The sequence below is a fragment of the Telmatherina bonti genome (assembly GCF_933228915.1).
Source record: "Telmatherina bonti genome assembly, chromosome: 21".
Taxonomy (NCBI): Eukaryota; Metazoa; Chordata; class Actinopteri; order Atheriniformes; family Telmatherinidae; genus Telmatherina; species Telmatherina bonti.
The window spans coordinates 29,660,274-29,677,989 of record NC_136630.1 but is presented as its reverse complement, the minus strand read 5'-3'; the positions used below and the strand labels follow the sequence as shown (position 1 = coordinate 29,677,989).

Below are 17,716 nucleotides of genomic sequence, written 5' to 3'. Positions count from 1 at the left end.
GCAGACACGTTAGCCCAAGCATTTACAATCCATTCGCATATTGTGGCGTAACTTGCCCGGCGCTGCCTTCCACTCTTAGTGAAACTGTGATCTCCATCGGTCATCCATCGCTCCCACGCCGATCGCAGCCTTACTTTGAACGGCCGGTTCACACCGATGTCCAGCGGTTGTAGTTCCTTCGTCAGGCCTCCCGGAATGACAGCAAGCTCAGAGTTCATTTGTTTCACTTGTTTTTTCACATCAGCTGTGAGATGGGCACGCATAGAGTCACAGATCAACAACGATGGTGATGTGTGAAAAAAACCACCTGGTCTCTTTACATACACCTCCCTCAGCCATTCTTTCATCATTTTCTCATCCATCCAGCCCTTTACATTTGCCTTAATGATGACTCCTGCTGGAAACTTCTCTTTAGGCAAAGTCTTTCTCTTGAAAATCACCATTGGCGGAAGTTTCTGTCCATTAGCATGGCAGCCAAGCACAATAGTAAAAGAAGACTTTTCGTGCCCCGTTGTGCGTATCGCTACTGTGCTGGTCCCCTTCTTCTCCACAGTGTGACCAACCGGGATGTCGAAGGTGAGCGGCACCTCGTCCATGTTAGTGATGTGGTTGGGCTGGATGCGTTTGTCGGCGATGTGTTTGCTACAGTAAGAGCGGAAAATGTCCAGCTTTTCATTATAATCCACTGGAAGTTGCTGCGCTACTGTAGTGCTTGTCTGGATGGAAAAATTGCACCGTTTCATGAAACGAAAGCACCAAGACGGACCTCCTTGGAAATGTTCAATTTTCATTTCCTCTGCTAGTGTTAATGCTTTTAGTCGAATGGTGACCGTCGAAACGCTTCTCCCACTTATTCTTTGATTGATGATCCACTGCTCCAGTCTTTCCTCCAACTCGGGCCACCTTGCCTTATGTCCGCGGAAACTCAGCTGCGTCTTCTTCACCTGTCGGAGCTCATTTTCCATTTTCCTCCACTTGCGAACCATCGATTAATATTAAATTCTCTCTCGGCTGCTCGATTTCCATGTTGCTTGGCGTAGTTGATGGCCTTCAGTTTAAATTGTGCTTCATAAGCGTGTCTTTTAGCCATGTTTAGGGTTGTTAGAAAAAGGTGTTCTGCATAACGCACACACCTGTTCTTTTATATGCGATCAACGCCCACACTTCACCCTTTAACGTTCTCATGGTGTTCTCTACTACGTCCGATAACAACAAAAACAACACGCACACAAAGGGCGCACTGCACGATAGGGCGCGCCGCACATTTTGAAGAAAATCTAAGACTTTTATGTGCGCCTTATGGTCGTGAAAATACGGTATTTGTTCACTAAAGATGGATCCTATTTAGTTGAACGATGCATCTCTCTCTCTCTCTCTCTCGCTCTCTCGCTCTCTCTCTCTCTCTCTCTCTCAGGTGATCTTGGAGATCAGCAGTGTCATGGAGGCGCGCCCATGAATGTTGCTGACAAGGGCCTGGTGTGCTTAATTAGTTGGTTGGCACAAACCAAATGGCCTGAGGAGAGGGGGGGGGGGAGATTGGGGAAGAAGTAGTTAATCTTTATTTGTGTTGATTAGTATTTCTTGTTTTGATTAAGTAAAAGGATAAGGTGTGAGGTAATTTAGTCTTTTTCTAGTGGTGTTTAGAGTTAAGCTGTATTGTATGTTTTTAAGATTTGTACTTGTGACAACGCCCCTGTGTTTTGCATTAATGAATATGGTTCTCGCCTATATATACTGGTGGAGGAATGTGAATTGAAAACAAAAGGGGGAAAGGTGTCTGTGCATGTGAAACTGAAAAGAAATCTAAGTAAAAAGAAACCGAGCTCTGCCAATTTTGATGTCCCGTGGTTCTTCCTCCTCTTCTTCCTTTGGCTGTGCACCTGAGGGGACGTCGCCATTCTGCACTCCCTAAGGTTAAAACCTTACACTTGGTATCAGAAGTGGGATGTGATGCTGCTGACCTGGGTGTACACCATATAAATGCCAACATGGGACCAAAACACAATTCTAAGTCCAATAAGGCTGGCGATAGTGTTCCAGTGGAGGACCCAGAGGAGGATACGTCGGGAGGTCTGCCAGTAGCCACACAATCTGGGGAGGAGATGCCAGAATCTGTGAATATTAACTCTATCTTCAGTATGTTGCAGAGATGCCTTCAGTTCCAGAATGACCTGAGTTCCAGGTGGGATAAGGAAGCTGTCAAGCAGGAAAAAAGATGGCGACAGATACAGGTCCAAGTCAATAATCTGAGAGATGATCTGGACATGCAGCATGGGAGGGAATCTCAACCCCAGATGGATCCTCCTGAGCAGGAAGAAGAACCAGAGCTTCAGTTGCTTGCTAGAGGTGAGCCAGTAGTAAGGAGTTGGGCCCAGTCTGCAATCCCCAAGTTGGAGGATGGAGATGACATTGAGCTGTATTTGACTACTTTTGAACACTTGGCAACAGCTTATCAGTGGCCAGAGAGAGACTGGGCAGTGAGGCTGGTACCACATCTGACTGGAAAAGCACGTGCTGCATATGTGGCCATGGCAGTGGATGACACATGTGATTACAAGAGAGTCAAGGAGGCCATCCTAACAAAGTATGAAATTGGTGAAGAAGTGTACAGACAGAGGTTCAGAGAGCCAGACATTCAACCAGGTGAGACACCCCGAGAGTTTTATAACAGACTGAAAGACCTTTATCAGAAATGGATGCAACCAGACAAGCGGACAAAGGAACAAGTTGGGGAGGTCCTTATATTGGAGCAGTTCTTCCGTTCTCTATCTCCTGAACTGAAAGTGTGGGTAAAAGAACGCAATCCACAATCTGCCAAGGAAGCAGCTGATTTAGTGGAGAACTTTCTTGCTGCGAGACGGGGACCAAAGACCTTTCGCTATGACCCACAACATAAGCATGGTGTTGGCCAAGGTAAGTCTGTGGGGTCTGGTGTGGGTGGTGGTCCAGGTCAAGCGTCTGGATTAGCTAGACTTAGAGAGAAAAATGTATCTTCCAGTAAGTCCAGGTCCTCAGTTAACCCTGTTTGTTATTTTTGTGGCCAGGAAGGGCACATTAAGCCTGAATGTCCCCTAAGAAAAGCTAAAACTGCCTACTTTTGTACTGTGCCCCGACCAGGGCATAGAAATGTTCAGTGTGGAGGTAGACGGCAAATAATGGAGGTCAAGATTAATGGTAAACCAGCTCAAGCCCTTTTAGACACCGGTAGTGTGCAGACACTGGTCCATCCTGTGGTTTTAAGGGGTGAATGTCAGTTGGAAGGCCAAGGCCTTCATATTTCTTGTGTACATGGGGATCATAAAGTTTATCCCACTGCAGCAGTGTACATTGAGGTGACGGGACAAACTTACCTGTTAACAGTGGGTGTAGTGGAGAATCTAGCACACCAGGTTATTTTGGGTCAGGATATTCCAGTCCTGCAAAAGTTGGTTCAGTCTTGTAAACCAGTTAATGTCGTAACAAGGTCACAAAGGCAGACTCAGATGCTGGGAAATGGAGATAAAGCTGGAAATAATGTTAAATTGGATGGGATTGTGAGACAGCCACAAAACGCTCAAGCGCTAACACAAACTGAGCTGAATATCTGGTCAGAGTTGCCTTACTTTGAGTCTGAGATCCCTGCAGAGAACCTGGCTAAGGTGGAAAAAAAGCAAGTGCAGGAGGAGACTAGAGAAAATGGCTGGAACTGTAAAAGTTGGGACACAACAGCTGCCATATCCTGATGAATGTGACGTTAACATGTCAATTGATTTTCAGCAATTACAAGTGCAGGATGAGTCGCTGAAGGACGCCTTTTAAATATGCAGTGTCTGTTCAGGAGGAAAATGTTGACACTAACCAGGTAGGAGAGTGTTATACCCTTCGGGGGGGGATTGCTCTATCATAAATCTGCAGAGTCTGAAACAGAGAAGCTAGTAGTGCCTCAAGTTCTGAGGGATCAGGTTCTAGATCTGGGGCATAATATCCCGTGGGCAGGGCATTTGGGGTTTAGAAAGACCTATGACAGGATTGCGAGCCGCTTTTACTGGCCGGGTCTTTATACAACAGTTCAAAACTATTGCCAGTCATGTTCTGTGTGTCAGTTATCGGGGAGCAAAAATGTCCCAAAGTTCCCACTGCAGCCACTTCCCATCATTGATGTCCCTTTTAGTAGGATAGCAATGGATATTGTAGGTCCCCTAGAAAGAACACAAGCAAGGTAATCGGTTTATTCTAGTGGTGTGTGACTACAGTACTCGTTACCCTGAAGCTTTTCCTCTTAGAGATGTCACAGCTAAGCAGATAGCTTATGCACTTCTTCAACTCTTCTCTAGAGTAGGAATTCCCTCGGAAATATTAACTGACCAGGGAACTAATTTTTTGTCAAATACACTTAAGCAGGTTTACAAATTGCTAGGGATAAAGAGCATAAGGACCACACCCTACCACCCCCAGACTGATGGTCTGGTGGAAAGGTATAACAGAACATTGAAGAGCATGTTGAAGAAAGTTGTTGCAATCAGTGGAAAAGATTGGGACAGGTGGCTGCCTTATCTTTTTGCGTATCGAGAGGTGCCTCAAGCATCAACTGGATTTTCGCCATTTGAACTTTTGTATGGCAGGCAAGTGAGGGGTCCTCTTGATGTACTTCAAGAGTCCTGGATGGGCAGTGGAGGAAGAACGGCAACGAATGTTTTCACTTATGTCCTAGAAATGAGAGAGAGAGAATGGAGAAAGCAACAAAGCTGGTGAGGAACCAGATGGAAAAAGTTCAGCGTGGTCAGCGAACATGGTATGACAAGGGAGCTCGACAAAGATCCTTTGAGCCAGGCCAACAGGTGCTTCTCCTCTTACCAACAACTGAGAATAAACTGTTAGCCCAATGGCAAGGTCCATACAGCGTTGTTAGGAAGCTGAGTCCAGTCACGTATGAGATTGAGATACCTGAGAGACGGAATCCAAGACAGACATTTCACATCAATCTGCTGAAAGAGTGGAAAACCTGGGAACCCCCAGTCAGCAGTTGTTTGTTCAAGCTGTGGAAGAGGAGGAGGAGGTGGATGGTGAGTTCACACCTACCAGCGGTTCCTCATCTGCACTTGATCTGTCTCATCTCTCTCTTAGCCAGCAGCAGGAGCTGGAGTCCATTGTTCCACCTGACCTTTTCCAGGAAAAGCTGGGGACAACCAGTTTAGTGGAACATGACATACACTTAAAGGACCGCATTCCGATTAGGCAGAGAATGAATTGGATCCCTGAAAGACTGGTCCCGGTGCTGAAGGAAGAGGGATGAGGTCATGCTGGAGCTGGGTGTCATAGAGCCCTCCACCAGCGAATGGAGCAACCCAGTGGTGCTGGTAATCAAGAAGGATGGGAGCATCCGTTTCTGTATTGACTTCCAAAAGGTAAATGCACAGTCCGTGTTTGACTCTTATCCGCTGCCAAGGCTGGATGATCTCATTGAGCGAGTGGGTCAAGCAAAGTTTATCAGTACACTGGATCTTTGTAAAGGATACTGGCAAGTTCCTTTAACTGAGGCAGCAAAGCCTGTTACTGCTTTCAGGACTCCCCAGGGACTGTGGCAGTTTACTAAGATGCCCTCTGGACTTCACGGTGCACCCGCCACATTCCAGAGGCTCATGGACAAGGTCTTGAGAGGTATGGAGTCATTCTCGGCAGCTTACCTTGATGATGTTGTCATTTACAGCAACACTTGGGAGGAACATCTCATCCATCTGGAGAAGGTCCTACAGAAGATCCGACAGGCTGGATTGACAATAAACCCCAAGAAATGTGCATTGGCAAAGCATGAGCTTCAATATCTGGGCCACATCCTGGGAAGTGGCATAATTAAGCCGGTGAAGGATAAAGTAGAAGCTGTCAGAGCCAGCGAGCGACCAACAACCAGGAGACAGGTTAAGTCTTTTTTGGGCTTAGTTGGATGGTACAGGAGGTTTATTAAGAACTTCTCTGCACGTGCTGCACCACTTTCAGATCTAACCAGGGCAACAAAGACAAAGATTGTCTGGGAAGAGGACCAGGAGAGAGCTTTCCAGGATTTGAAGGCAGCTTTGTGCCAAGAGCCAGTATTACAGAGTCCAAACTTCAATCTGCCATTTACAGTCCAGACAGATGCATCTCGCAGGGGCACTGGCGGAGTTCTACTCCAGGGAGAAGGAGAGGACAGGAAGCCTGTGGCTTATGTCAGTCGGAAATTGTTCCCACGGGAGACCAGATACTCAACAGTTGAACTGGAATGCCTTGCCTTGAAATGGACGATTGACTCTTTCAAATACTATCTGTTGGGAAGGGAGTTTACTCTTGAAACTGACCAGAGGGCTGGAGTCAATGAAAGACACTAACAGCCGCATCACAAGATGGTTCCTATCTCTACAGCCTTATAGGTTCTGCATTCAACATGTGCCAGGGAAGCAGAACACAGTGGCAGACTTCCTTTCCCGCCAGGAGAACCTGGAGCCTTCCGAAGGGGAGGGAAATGTGAGGAAGATGCAGGCATCCCCTCACTAATCAGGTGCTGTTTTGTCACTCGGACATGTACATATCCCTTTATTTCTTTGTTTCTGTTGATGTACCCGTATTTTCACGACCATAAGGCGCACCGCACCAAAAGGCGCAGTCTGTTATGTGCTCCTTTTCTGTATTTAACACATACACAAGGCGCACCTGACCATTGGGTGCGGGTTTTATGTACCGGTACAATCCACGCCCACACTCCCCCCTTTAACATTTTCAATGCACACAAGCATACAAGTATGCCTTTTTAAAAATAGAGCGGGAGCAAAACTGAGTTTGGTTGTGCTTTATTTAAGTATTGATTACGAAGTTTTTTTTTTTTTTTTTTTTTTTACTGGTAATCGTCATTAGTCAAACCCATCAAAGTCCTCATCCTCTGTTTCGGAGTTGAACAGCTGCGCTAAATCTCCAGCAAACATGTGAGGTTCACTTTCTTCAATGTCAGTCACTTTCCGTGCCGTGCGGCTCCTCGGAAATGATGCCGGCTTTTGCGAAAGCGCGGACAACAGTACCAGCAGACACGTTAGCCCAAGCATTTACAATCCATTCGCATATTGTGGCGTAACTTGCCCGGCGCTGCCTTCCACTCTTAGTGAAACTGTGATCTCCATCGGTCATCCATCGCTCCCACGCCGATCGCAGCCTTACTTTGAACGGCCGGTTCACACCGATGTCCAGCGGTTGTAGTTCCTTCGTCAGGCCTCCCGGAATGACAGCAAGCTCAGAGTTCATTTGTTTCACTTGTTTTTTCACATCAGCTGTGAGATGGGCACGCATAGAGTCACAGATCAACAACGATGGTGATGTGTGAAAAAAACCACCTGGTCTCTTTACATACACCTCCCTCAGCCATTCTTTCATCATTTTCTCATCCATCCAGCCCTTTACATTTGCCTTAATGATGACTCCTGCTGGAAACTTCTCTTTAGGCAAAGTCTTTCTCTTGAAAATCACCATTGGCGGAAGTTTCTGTCCATTAGCATGGCAGCCAAGCACAATAGTAAAAGAAGACTTTTCGTGCCCCGTTGTGCGTATCGCTACTGTGCTGGTCCCCTTCTTCTCCACAGTGTGACCAACCGGGATGTCGAAGGTGAGCGGCACCTCGTCCATGTTAGTGATGTGGTTGGGCTGGATGCGTTTGTCGGCGATGTGTTTGCTACAGTAAGAGCGGAAAATGTCCAGCTTTTCATTATAATCCACTGGAAGTTGCTGCGCTACTGTAGTGCTTGTCTGGATGGAAAAATTGCACCGTTTCATGAAACGAAAGCACCAAGACGGACCTCCTTGGAAATGTTCAATTTTCATTTCCTCTGCTAGTGTTAATGCTTTTAGTCGAATGGTGACCGTCGAAACGCTTCTCCCACTTATTCTTTGATTGATGATCCACTGCTCCAGTCTTTCCTCCAACTCGGGCCACCTTGCCTTATGTCCGCGGAAACTCAGCTGCGTCTTCTTCACCTGTCGGAGCTCATTTTCCATTTTCCTCCACTTGCGAACCATCGATTAATATTAAATTCTCTCTCGGCTGCTCGATTTCCATGTTGCTTGGCGTAGTTGATGGCCTTCAGTTTAAATTGTGCTTCATAAGCGTGTCTTTTAGCCATGTTTAGGGTTGTTAGAAAAAGGTGTTCTGCATAACGCACATACCTGTTCTTTTATATGCGATCAACGCCCACACTTCACCCTTTAACGTTCTCATGGTGTTCTCTACTACGTCCGATAACAACAAAAACAACACGCACACAAAGGGCGCACTGCACGATAGGGCGCGCCGCACATTTTGAAGAAAATCTAAGACTTTTATGTGCGCCTTATGGTCGTGAAAATACGGTATTTGTTCACTAAAGATGGATCCTATTTAGTTGAACGATGCATCTCTCTCTCTCTCTCTCGCTCTCTCTCTCGCTCTCTCGCTCTCTCTCTCTCTCTCTCTCTCAGGTGATCTTGGAGATCAGCAGTGTCATGGAGGCGCGCCCATGAATGTTGCTGACAAGGGCCTGGTGTGCTTAATTAGTTGGTTGGCACAAACCAAATGGCCTGAGGAGAGGGGGGGGGGGAGATTGGGGAAGAAGTAGTTAATCTTTATTTGTGTTGATTAGTATTTCTTGTTTTGATTAAGTAAAAGGATAAGGTGTGAGGTAATTTAGTCTTTTTCTAGTGGTGTTTAGAGTTAAGCTGTATTGTATGTTTTTAAGATTTGTACTTGTGACAACGCCCCTGTGTTTTGCATTAATGAATATGGTTCTCGCCTATATATACTGGTGGAGGAATGTGAATTGAAAACAAAAGGGGGAAAGGTGTCTGTGCATGTGAAACTGAAAAGAAATCTAAGTAAAAAGAAACCGAGCTCTGCCAATTTTGATGTCCCGTGGTTCTTCCTCCTCTTCTTCCTTTGGCTGTGCACCTGAGGGGACGTCGCCATTCTGCACTCCCTAAGGTTAAAACCTTACATCGTTTTAAAGTTGAAAAGCATCTCTCAGCCTCAGCAGTGGTCATCGGTGTGGTGATGACGATCCTTAAGAGAGTAACTGTTTCTGAGAATACCTCCCCAAGGTTATTTTCCATAAAGAGCTGAAAGAGGTCCACAGCACCACGACAGGCTTTGAACTCATCCTTGCTGTAAATAAGACTAAGCTCTGTCTTAAGCTTGTTTCCATTGAGCATTGGGTAGGCGTTCACAGTGCTGGTCAGTGCATCTTCAGGAAAGGTCTTGTAATGTGCAAACTGGTCACTTTGCAGTAGGGTGGCACTGACAAGGTGGTTTGTGAAGGAGAACCTTTCCCTTGTGTGTCCCAATATTGTATCACAGACCTACAAAAAGAGAAAAGCATTGAAAAATATTAATTCCAAATCTAAAAGAAAAAAGATGTCATTTTCAAAATCCTTTTATATTGTATTAGTTATTCTTTAGATAAACTTTTTAATAAAAATACAACCTATTATGGTGGGGGTTAAAGAACCAAAGAAAAAACATGGCAGTAGTATAGTTTTCTAGTGATTATCAAAAAAATTAAACAGTTTTAGAACAGTTTAGATCTCATTTGCAGCTATTTTTTTGTGCTGAGATACCATATTACACATTTACTGGTGTAGATGGGAAAGTTGTGGTTAGGGTGTCTGATGACTCTTGTGAATCCAGGTGTGTGATATGAGCTGGGTCTTCCAGCACAAAAAACTGGTGTATGGACATTGGACATGCACAATAAGCAAAAAATCTAATTTTGACATATCCTTGACTGCCAAAGTATTTTTTCCATTGGTGCATTTATTGTAATATAGTATTAGTTAATTGCCATGTTTTTTTATGTTCATCCATCCATCCATCCATCCATCTTCTGCCGCTTATCCGGGGTCGGGTCGCGGGGGCAGCAGCCTAAGCAGGGAAGCCCAGACTTCCCTCTCCCCAGCCACATTTGCCAACTCTGCGGGGGGGGATCCCGAGGCGTTCCCAGGCCAGCCGAGAGATGTAATCCCTCCAGCGTGTCCTGGGTCTTCCCCGGGGTCTCCTCCCCGAGGGACGTGCCTGGAACACCTCACCAGGGAGGTCCAGGAGGCATCCTGACCAGATGCCCGAGTGTTTTTTTATGTTGCTTATTTAATAATTAATTAATGTTGCTTAAATAATGTGGTCAGCCTAACATGAACACATACAAAGAGCTTTTAATTCACCATGTGGTGCAGAATTAATGCATCAGTCCATTTTCTTTATGTTATGTGAATTTTTTCATACACTTCCATAAACACAGATAAACTAAATCATCCTCTTTCACTTTACAGTGAATCTGTGCTTAAAACACTGTATCTCACCTCCTCAGCAATCCTTTGATGTTCCTGTGGACTGGTTGTTCGTCGTCTCTTTGCGGCCTGGGAGCTGCTGCTTTCACCATGGCTTTGCTCAACCATCATACGGACAGAGTCTCTGCACATGACAAGAAATTATAATAACAGATAGTTAGGAACAATCAGTGATTGCTAACAATATTTGTGAAGTAGATAAATGTAGCCATTACCTGATCTTTTTAATGTCCTGCTGGAATTGCTGGATGCACCCATTAATATGGACAGTCTATAGTTCTTTTCTGAAGCTTGGCATACAGGAGATCCACATGAGGCATGATGTTATGAAAAAGCAAAAGAAAAAACTTAAAATCTTGATTCTCCAGCAGCATCCCATAGGCTCCTGCCTCTCGAACAGTGTTGGGGTCAAAGTCATTGGAGTCTCTCATACTCTCAAAACAGTGAATGAGATCTTCTCTGTGCTCAAACACAGTATTGATGGCACGACTGTGAAAGTTCCACCTAACAGAGCTGGATGTGGGCAGTCTATGGGCCACAATTTTATCAAGAACACCTGTGCGCTTTGGTGATTTTGAAAAGAAGCTGGCAAACCCAGAAAGGTCAGGAAAAAAAATCCTTATTTTGGAAATGTGAGAGGTGGCCTGTTTCATTATCAGGTTGAGCTGATGTGCATAGCAGTGGATGTAGTGGGCATTTGGGTAGATATCTTGTATCTTTCTCTGAACACCTGAGGTTGCACCCCTCATCACACTGGCTCCATCACACGCCTGACAGATGAGCTTGCCTTTCTGGTCTTCTGGAAGAATGGCAGCAAGACGCTCTTTGAGTGCAGAAGAAATAGACTCAGCTGTAGCTGACTGCAGAGGGATAAACTCAAAAAATCTTTCCTGCAGGTTGTTTTTGCCATCAATATAGCGCAGCACAAGCACAAGTTGGGCATGTGTGGCAATGTCCATAGTTTCATCTGCTCTGAGCTTCTTGAATTATATGTTCCCTGACAGTAGTCAACATACAGTCCAGAAGTTCATTTAGCACAGTTTTTGAAGTCCCTTTGAAAACAGTTGCGTTATCGAGATGTTCATTCAACACCCCATCAAGAGAGGCAACGAAATCTACTAATCCACGAAAAATTCTGGGATTTTCAGAGCTCTCACTCTCATCATGGCCTCTCAAAGCTAATTCAAAAGCTCCGCAAAATTTTACACAGTCTATTATTCGTGACAGAATGTGTCGATTCTTCCTCACCTCTTCATTGTGCCTTCTAATGCCAATCCGGTAGCCTTCATCTAGCTGCTCAGTGATGCTAAGGCCTCCAAAAAAATGTAGCTTCAAGCTGTTGTCAAGATGGATACGGCTGCTCTCGTGCCTCTTGCATTTTTCTGATAAATGTTTCAGATCACGCACGCCCGTTGTTGTCCACAATTTATCCGTGCCGGTCGTTTGAAACAGTAAACAGGGGAAGCAGTAGAACGAGTTACTCACGGAGCATCCACTTAGCCAGCTACGTTTCTCATAGCTACCCCGCGAGAAACCGCGAGTGTAAGCTCGTCCTCTATCACTTGTCTGCTGCTGAATCTGTAAATCGGGCTGGTCCGGCCCAAGCTCCTTTACTCTTTTCTTTTCTTCAAGGCTGCGCCTCGCAAAAGGGTATCTCTGTAAAGAAACAACCGTGTTGTCCGCCGTAGTTTCACTAGAAGACGCCATTCCGTAGTTGTCTGTCATTCACAGTGTAAGGCCAAGTGCTCATGTATAAATCTACTGATGTGTTTACATGACTGACAACGTCCATTGTCCAATTACATGTGACGAAAAAATACAGTTACGAATATTTATTGGCTACCAATCAAAGTGGGTGTCTCTAGGGCGCAACTCTTGCGCCCCGAAGGGGATCCCTGAGGTGGCCAATGGGAGAGAGACCTGCAGTCACATGCTGGGCAAAAGTTGAAGGACATCTATATATCTAGATTAGACCGGCGCCCCTTCATTTGAAAGGACGTATTTGAAAGAAAATCCTCTTCAAAATTAATAGTGTACGTTTCTAAAAGGCTTTTATGAGGTAGTACAAAATGCATTTTGTTTGAATATGTGTAATAAATAATTATATGATAAAAATGATCATTTTGAGATATATTTCTGGGGAGGTCGGCGCCACTGACAAAGACTATTACGAAGAAAAAACAGGACAAGGCATTTACCTTATGTAAAATTAACAGACAGAACCATAAAAACAACTTACAAATGTAAACATTTTACAGCATCACAAAAATTAGCAACAGTCTGATTAGGATTATTGATATATTTCATGGAGGACAGGAGTTTTCTAAATTAATTTTTAAAGCAGTTTATATTTGGCGTCTGTTTTTCTGGAAACGAAGGCTTGCTGTCAAAAAAGACAAAAGAAAAAAAAACCAAAAAACATTAAATGATACTTTTATAGCCAGTTGACCATAAATGTCGGCAGATAGGGTGCTAATCTGCCAGGGAATGTTAATGTTTATTAAAACTGCTGTGATAAACCGAGGCTTCAGGCTTTTATTGTGGTGTGAACCGGAAGTGAGTCTCACGTGCCAGGATATTTGTTGTTAACAGCTGAAGAGGAAGTAACCTGTCTTTAAGGTGGCAGGTTTGGTCCAGACAAACTGCGACATTAAATAAATTCCTCTCTGGTTCCTGCTGCTGATGAAGAAGAGAGGCCAGACGTGCTTGGTGGCCTCCGGCATGGCCTCGCTGCTCCTGCTGATGGTGGTGCTGTACGGCTCCATCAGCTGCCAGCATCCCGGCAGCTCCGGCCTCCGGCGGGACTACCAGCTGCACGGCAGACCCCTCTACAAGCTGGACCTGAGCTGGCCCAGGAACCCGGAGCTCTTCACCGGAGACGTGTTCGGCGTGGCTGCAGACCAGTTTGCAGGGGTGGTGTATGTAGCACAGAGAGGTAGAGACATGCTTTTATTTGACTGTCACCTGCATGCAGGGCCGCTGCCAGGACATTCTGGGCCCTATTGAAGACAATAGACCCCACCACTTGAATTTTAGATTCTAGTTTTTGCTTCAAGCTGATAAAAAAAAAAAAAAAGCTTTTCATGGGAATAATAAAGATCTAGGGCTGTGTTTAACCCTTTTTTTTGGATTTGATTTTCTCCCCCTGAGTATCCAGGTGGACACCTTGACACAGAACTTAGGTACCAGTAGACCTCAGTAACGTGTCCATCAGGATCAGTTTTGACTTGATGCTCCCATGACTCTGGAACCGGGTCAGTCTGGACTCACCAGACCACATGACCGTCTCCAGAGTCCAGTCTTCATGCTGCCCTGCTCATGGAAGCCATTTCTCTGATTAACCTCTCTGATCTGTGGTGTGTAAAGGTTAGTTTCAGTGCAGGTTTATAACACATTTACAACCCCGGTTCTGCTGTGTCATAAAAACAAACAAGACAATAAAACCAGAATAAAAAGCTGAGATGAGCGTTCGTCTCTACTGCCGGCGTTGAGGAGTTAAAGCTTAAAGCCAGACAGTGTCTGAGGAGCTCAAACAGGCAGAGACGGGTCCAAATTCACCGAACAGGTTCCTGGATCAAGATCCTGGAAGCAGTTTAAAAAGTCTGATGCTCCACATGAGCCAGAGCGGTCAGCTGGGTAAAGTCTGCGGTGAGGTGTGGAAGAACCAGGACGGCTCACCTGTCCTCTCACTCCCGTCTGGACTCCGCTCATTTCCCCACCAGCTGGAAGATGATGGTTCCCACCATCCTCCCAGTTTTAACAGCGATCTGATCAGTTCTGGACGCAGTTTTAGTAGTTTCTGCTCTTGATGCAGATGAACTCCTGTTTTCCGCGACCACATGCTGCTTTCGGCGGCGAGAAGCGGCTCATTGCAGCCGTTGGGTTCCACCGCTGGTTGCTGAACAATAATCACTCTGCAGGATGAAGCTGAAAACGACCTGAAATGAAACTGAACTCTTGCTGTTCATCCGCAGCTCATCTGACTTTTCCCTTTTCTCTTCCTGCTCCAGGTTCCAATGTTCCCAAGGTGCTGGTGTTCACCACAGACGGAGATTTCCTCATGTTCTGGAACACAACCACGCTGGAGATGCCTCATGGGATATTTTTAGCAGACGCGGCTTCCACAAACCCGACGGTGTGGATCACAGATGTGGGGAGCGGTCCGTACGGACACTGCATCAAGCAGTACTCCCCTTCAGGGAAGCTTCTGCAGGTGACGGCTGCTGTCATTTGTTCTGGTACTGCAAGGAATTGGTTCTGCAGCCCTGATTTAACCCTTAAAACTCCCCCAGAGATGCTGAATTCTTCTTCTGTCATCATCAGTGTCTTAGTAACAGCTCTGTGCTGGTCATGTGACCCTCCAGCTGGTCTACGGAGGTTTTCCAGCGTTTCTATCCGTCCAGGAGGTTTACAATCAGACACAACTATTATTATTTATTTATTTATTTTTTGTTACTTTAATTTTTATTGAAGTTTTTGTCATATATAGGAAAACACAGAACAACAGTGAAAAGGAGGAGGTGTGGCGTCGTCGGAGGTCATATCCAATATTTAGAAAAAATAAATAAATACACTAAACGACTGATATATATACATGAGGATAAATTCACAAATGTATTTTAAAGTTTGGTCACTCATGTATAAACAACAAAAGACAGGGTACCATGATATGCAAATGTATTTACCATAAATACATAACCTGCTCCAGACAAGTTTGATAATTAAGGATCCATATTTACAAAAGAAATCCACTTTTTCCACTTTTTATTGTATTTGGATTCTTTTAACCTAATAATGAAGGTTAGTTTCTCCATCTGGGATATGTTGTTTACTATGCTAGTCCACTGGTGATAACACCATTATTTATCACATCTTCATCACCGTCACTGACATGTTGCTAAGGCTACGTTCACACTACAGGCTGAGGTGACTTCAATCCGGTGTTTGAGCCACTATGCGACATGTAACCGATCTTTTCTTAACAGTCTGAACGACACAGATCTGATATTTTCTAATGCGACCCAGGCCGCTTGGATACGTGGTCCTAAACCCAACATGTATCTGATCTTTTGCAGACTTCAGTCTGAACGGTCAGGTCGCATTAATCCGACCGACGCGTCATTGACATGCGACAAACATCATTATTCTGCGTTTGTTGTTTATGAACTCTTTATCGGTAAATGCTCTCACATCACTCTCCCACCGATCCTGACTGCGACTCCGAACCCAAACGTTTCTCTACAGTTGTTGCTGCTGCAGCTCCACAAAGACCAAAACTTTTCCTTTCCTCGTCCGTAAACGTACAGACATGTACGGGTCTTCACCGTGTGGTTTGTCTCGCAGGTCCTCGGCACGCCGGGGAACGCCGGCTCCGGGCTGGACCCTCTGCAGTTCGATCAGCCAGCTGAGATCTTCGTCCACCAGTCTGGGGAGATGTACATCGTAGATGGAGACGGCGGGATGAACAACCGCCTCATCAAGCTGTCTGCAGACCAGAAGGTGCTGTGGATGCATGCGGAGAAGGGACAAGGCCTGGCTCAGTTCTACATCCCCCACAGCGTCACCGTGGACAACGCCCAGCGGGTGTGGGTGGCCGACCGGGGCAACAAAAGGATCCAGGTGTTCAACTCCATCACGGGGGACTGGCTGGGGACGTGGGGGAGTTGCTTCACGGAGGATGCGCCCTACTCCGTCCGCCTCACCCCCGACAGGAAGTACTTTGTGGTGGTTCAGCTCAACACCAACCAGATCTCCCTGCTGGATGCGCCGCCGGTGGGCCTGATTGGCCAGTGCAACGTGGTCAGCGTGATCCAGCTGGCCGACGAGGTGAAGCCCCACCTGGTGGACCTGGATCTGAAGACCGGGGCTCTGTATGTGGCCGAGATCGGAGCGCAGCAGGCTCAGAAGTTCACCCCGTTCAGCCTGGGTGGAAGTCTGCTCTGATCAGATGGAAACGTTCCTGTTTGATGTCGGACCCTTTTCAGCCATTACTAACAAAGCATGTGATTAAAACGTAAATTCCTCCCGTGAAGAAGGACTTCCCAAGCTTCAGTCTGCTGCAGCGGCTAAAAGATGGAAACTTTCACCGCATTTCGCTCCTGTCAGCAAAGTGAAGAAGAAGAAGTGGATCCAGAGGGGGCGGTGCGGGACTGGAGGCGTGGTTGGGCTCACATCGAACCGTCGGGCTCCAGATGTGGCGCGTTGCAGCAGATAAACATGGACTAAGACAGATCAGATGTGTCGGTAGATCAAGCTTCATCCTGAACGGCTTCCAGCTCATCTCCTGGTGCCGCCGCCTGGTTTATCCGTCACGCTGGTTCCGTGTGGCGTGGTCACGTCTCTGGACCGCTGGTTCCGTGTGGCGTGGTCACGTCTCTGGACCGCTGGTTCCGTGTGGCGTGGTCACGTCTCTGGACCGCTGGTTCCGTGTGGCGTGGTCACGTCTCTGGACCGCTGGTTCCGTGTGGCGTGGTCACGTCTCTGGACCTCTGGTTCCGTGTGGCGTGGTCACGTCTCTGGACCTCTGGTTCCGTGTGGCGTGGTCACGTCTCTGGACCGCTGGTTCCGTGTGGCGTGGTCACGTCTCTGGACCGCTGGTTCCGTGTGGCGTGGTCACGTCTCTGGACCTCTGGTTCCGTGTGGCGTGGTCACGTCTCTGGACCGCTGGTTCCGTGTGGCGTGGTCACGTCTCTGGACCTCTGGTTCCGTGTGGCGTGGTCACGTCTCTGGACCTCTGGTTCCGTGTGGCGTGGTCACGTCTCTGGACCGCTGGTTCCGTGTGGCGTGGTCACGTCTCTGGACCGCTGGTTCCGTGTGGCGTGGTCACGTCTCTGGACCTCTGGTTCCGTGTGGCGTGGTCACGTCTCTGGACCGCTGGTTCAGTGTGGCGTGGTCACGTCTCTGGACCGCTGGTTCCGTGTGGCGTGGTCACGTCTCTGGACCGCTGGTTCCGTGTGGCGTGGTCACGTCTCTGGACCGCTGGTTCCGTGTGGCGTGGTCACGTCTCTGGACCGCTGGTTCCGTGTGGCGTGGTCACGTCTCTGGACCGCTGGTTCCGTGTGGCGTGGTCACGTCTCTGGACCTCTGGTTCCGTGTGGCGTGGTCACGTCTCTGGACCGCTGGTTCCGTGTGGCGTGGTCACGTCTCTGGACCGCTGGTTCCGTGTGGCGTGGTCACGTCTCTGGACCTCTGGTTCCGTGTGGCGTGGTCACGTCTCTGGACCGCTGGTTCCGTGTGGCGTGGTCACGTCTCTGGACCGCTGGTTCCGTGTGGCGTGGTCACGTCTCTGGACTGTTGCACGTCGGAGGACATTTTCTTTCCTTCTTTCCTTCATCACTTTGTTCCTGATTTTTCATGTTTTCATTCAGATCAGTGATTTTTTTCTAAGCCTGTAAATGTTAAACATTCA

The 17,716-nt window shown here is 46.9% G+C and overlaps 1 protein-coding gene across 1 annotated transcript; it reads left to right on the top strand.

Annotated features, from left to right (window-relative positions):
* The first annotated feature begins 12,905 nt into the window (after nucleotides 1-12,905).
* Nucleotides 12,906-16,661, top strand: LOC306771317 (NHL repeat-containing protein 3-like). The gene is made up of 3 exons (XM_079260475.1): nucleotides 12,906-13,243; nucleotides 14,319-14,521; nucleotides 15,652-16,661. The coding sequence occupies exons 1-3, from the start codon at nucleotides 12,991-12,993 to the stop codon at nucleotides 16,249-16,251; spliced, it is 1,056 nt and encodes a 351-aa protein (XP_079116601.1). The 5' UTR covers nucleotides 12,906-12,990; the 3' UTR covers nucleotides 16,252-16,661.
* The last annotated feature ends 1,055 nt before the right edge of the window (nucleotides 16,662-17,716 follow it).

What these genes read in the sequence shown, in the direction of transcription:
- LOC306771317 (XM_079260475.1), top strand. Translation starts at nt 12,991, where the DNA reads ATGAAGAAGAGAGGCCAGACGTGCTTGGTGGCCTCCGGCATGGCCTCG. An exon ending in GGTGTATGTAGCACAGAGAG is followed by an intron (nt 13,244 to 14,318) that starts GTAGAGACATGC and finishes TTCCTGCTCCAG; the next exon opens with GTTCCAATGTTCCCAAGGTG. An exon ending in CTTCAGGGAAGCTTCTGCAG is followed by an intron (nt 14,522 to 15,651) that starts GTGACGGCTGCT and finishes TTTGTCTCGCAG; the next exon opens with GTCCTCGGCACGCCGGGGAA.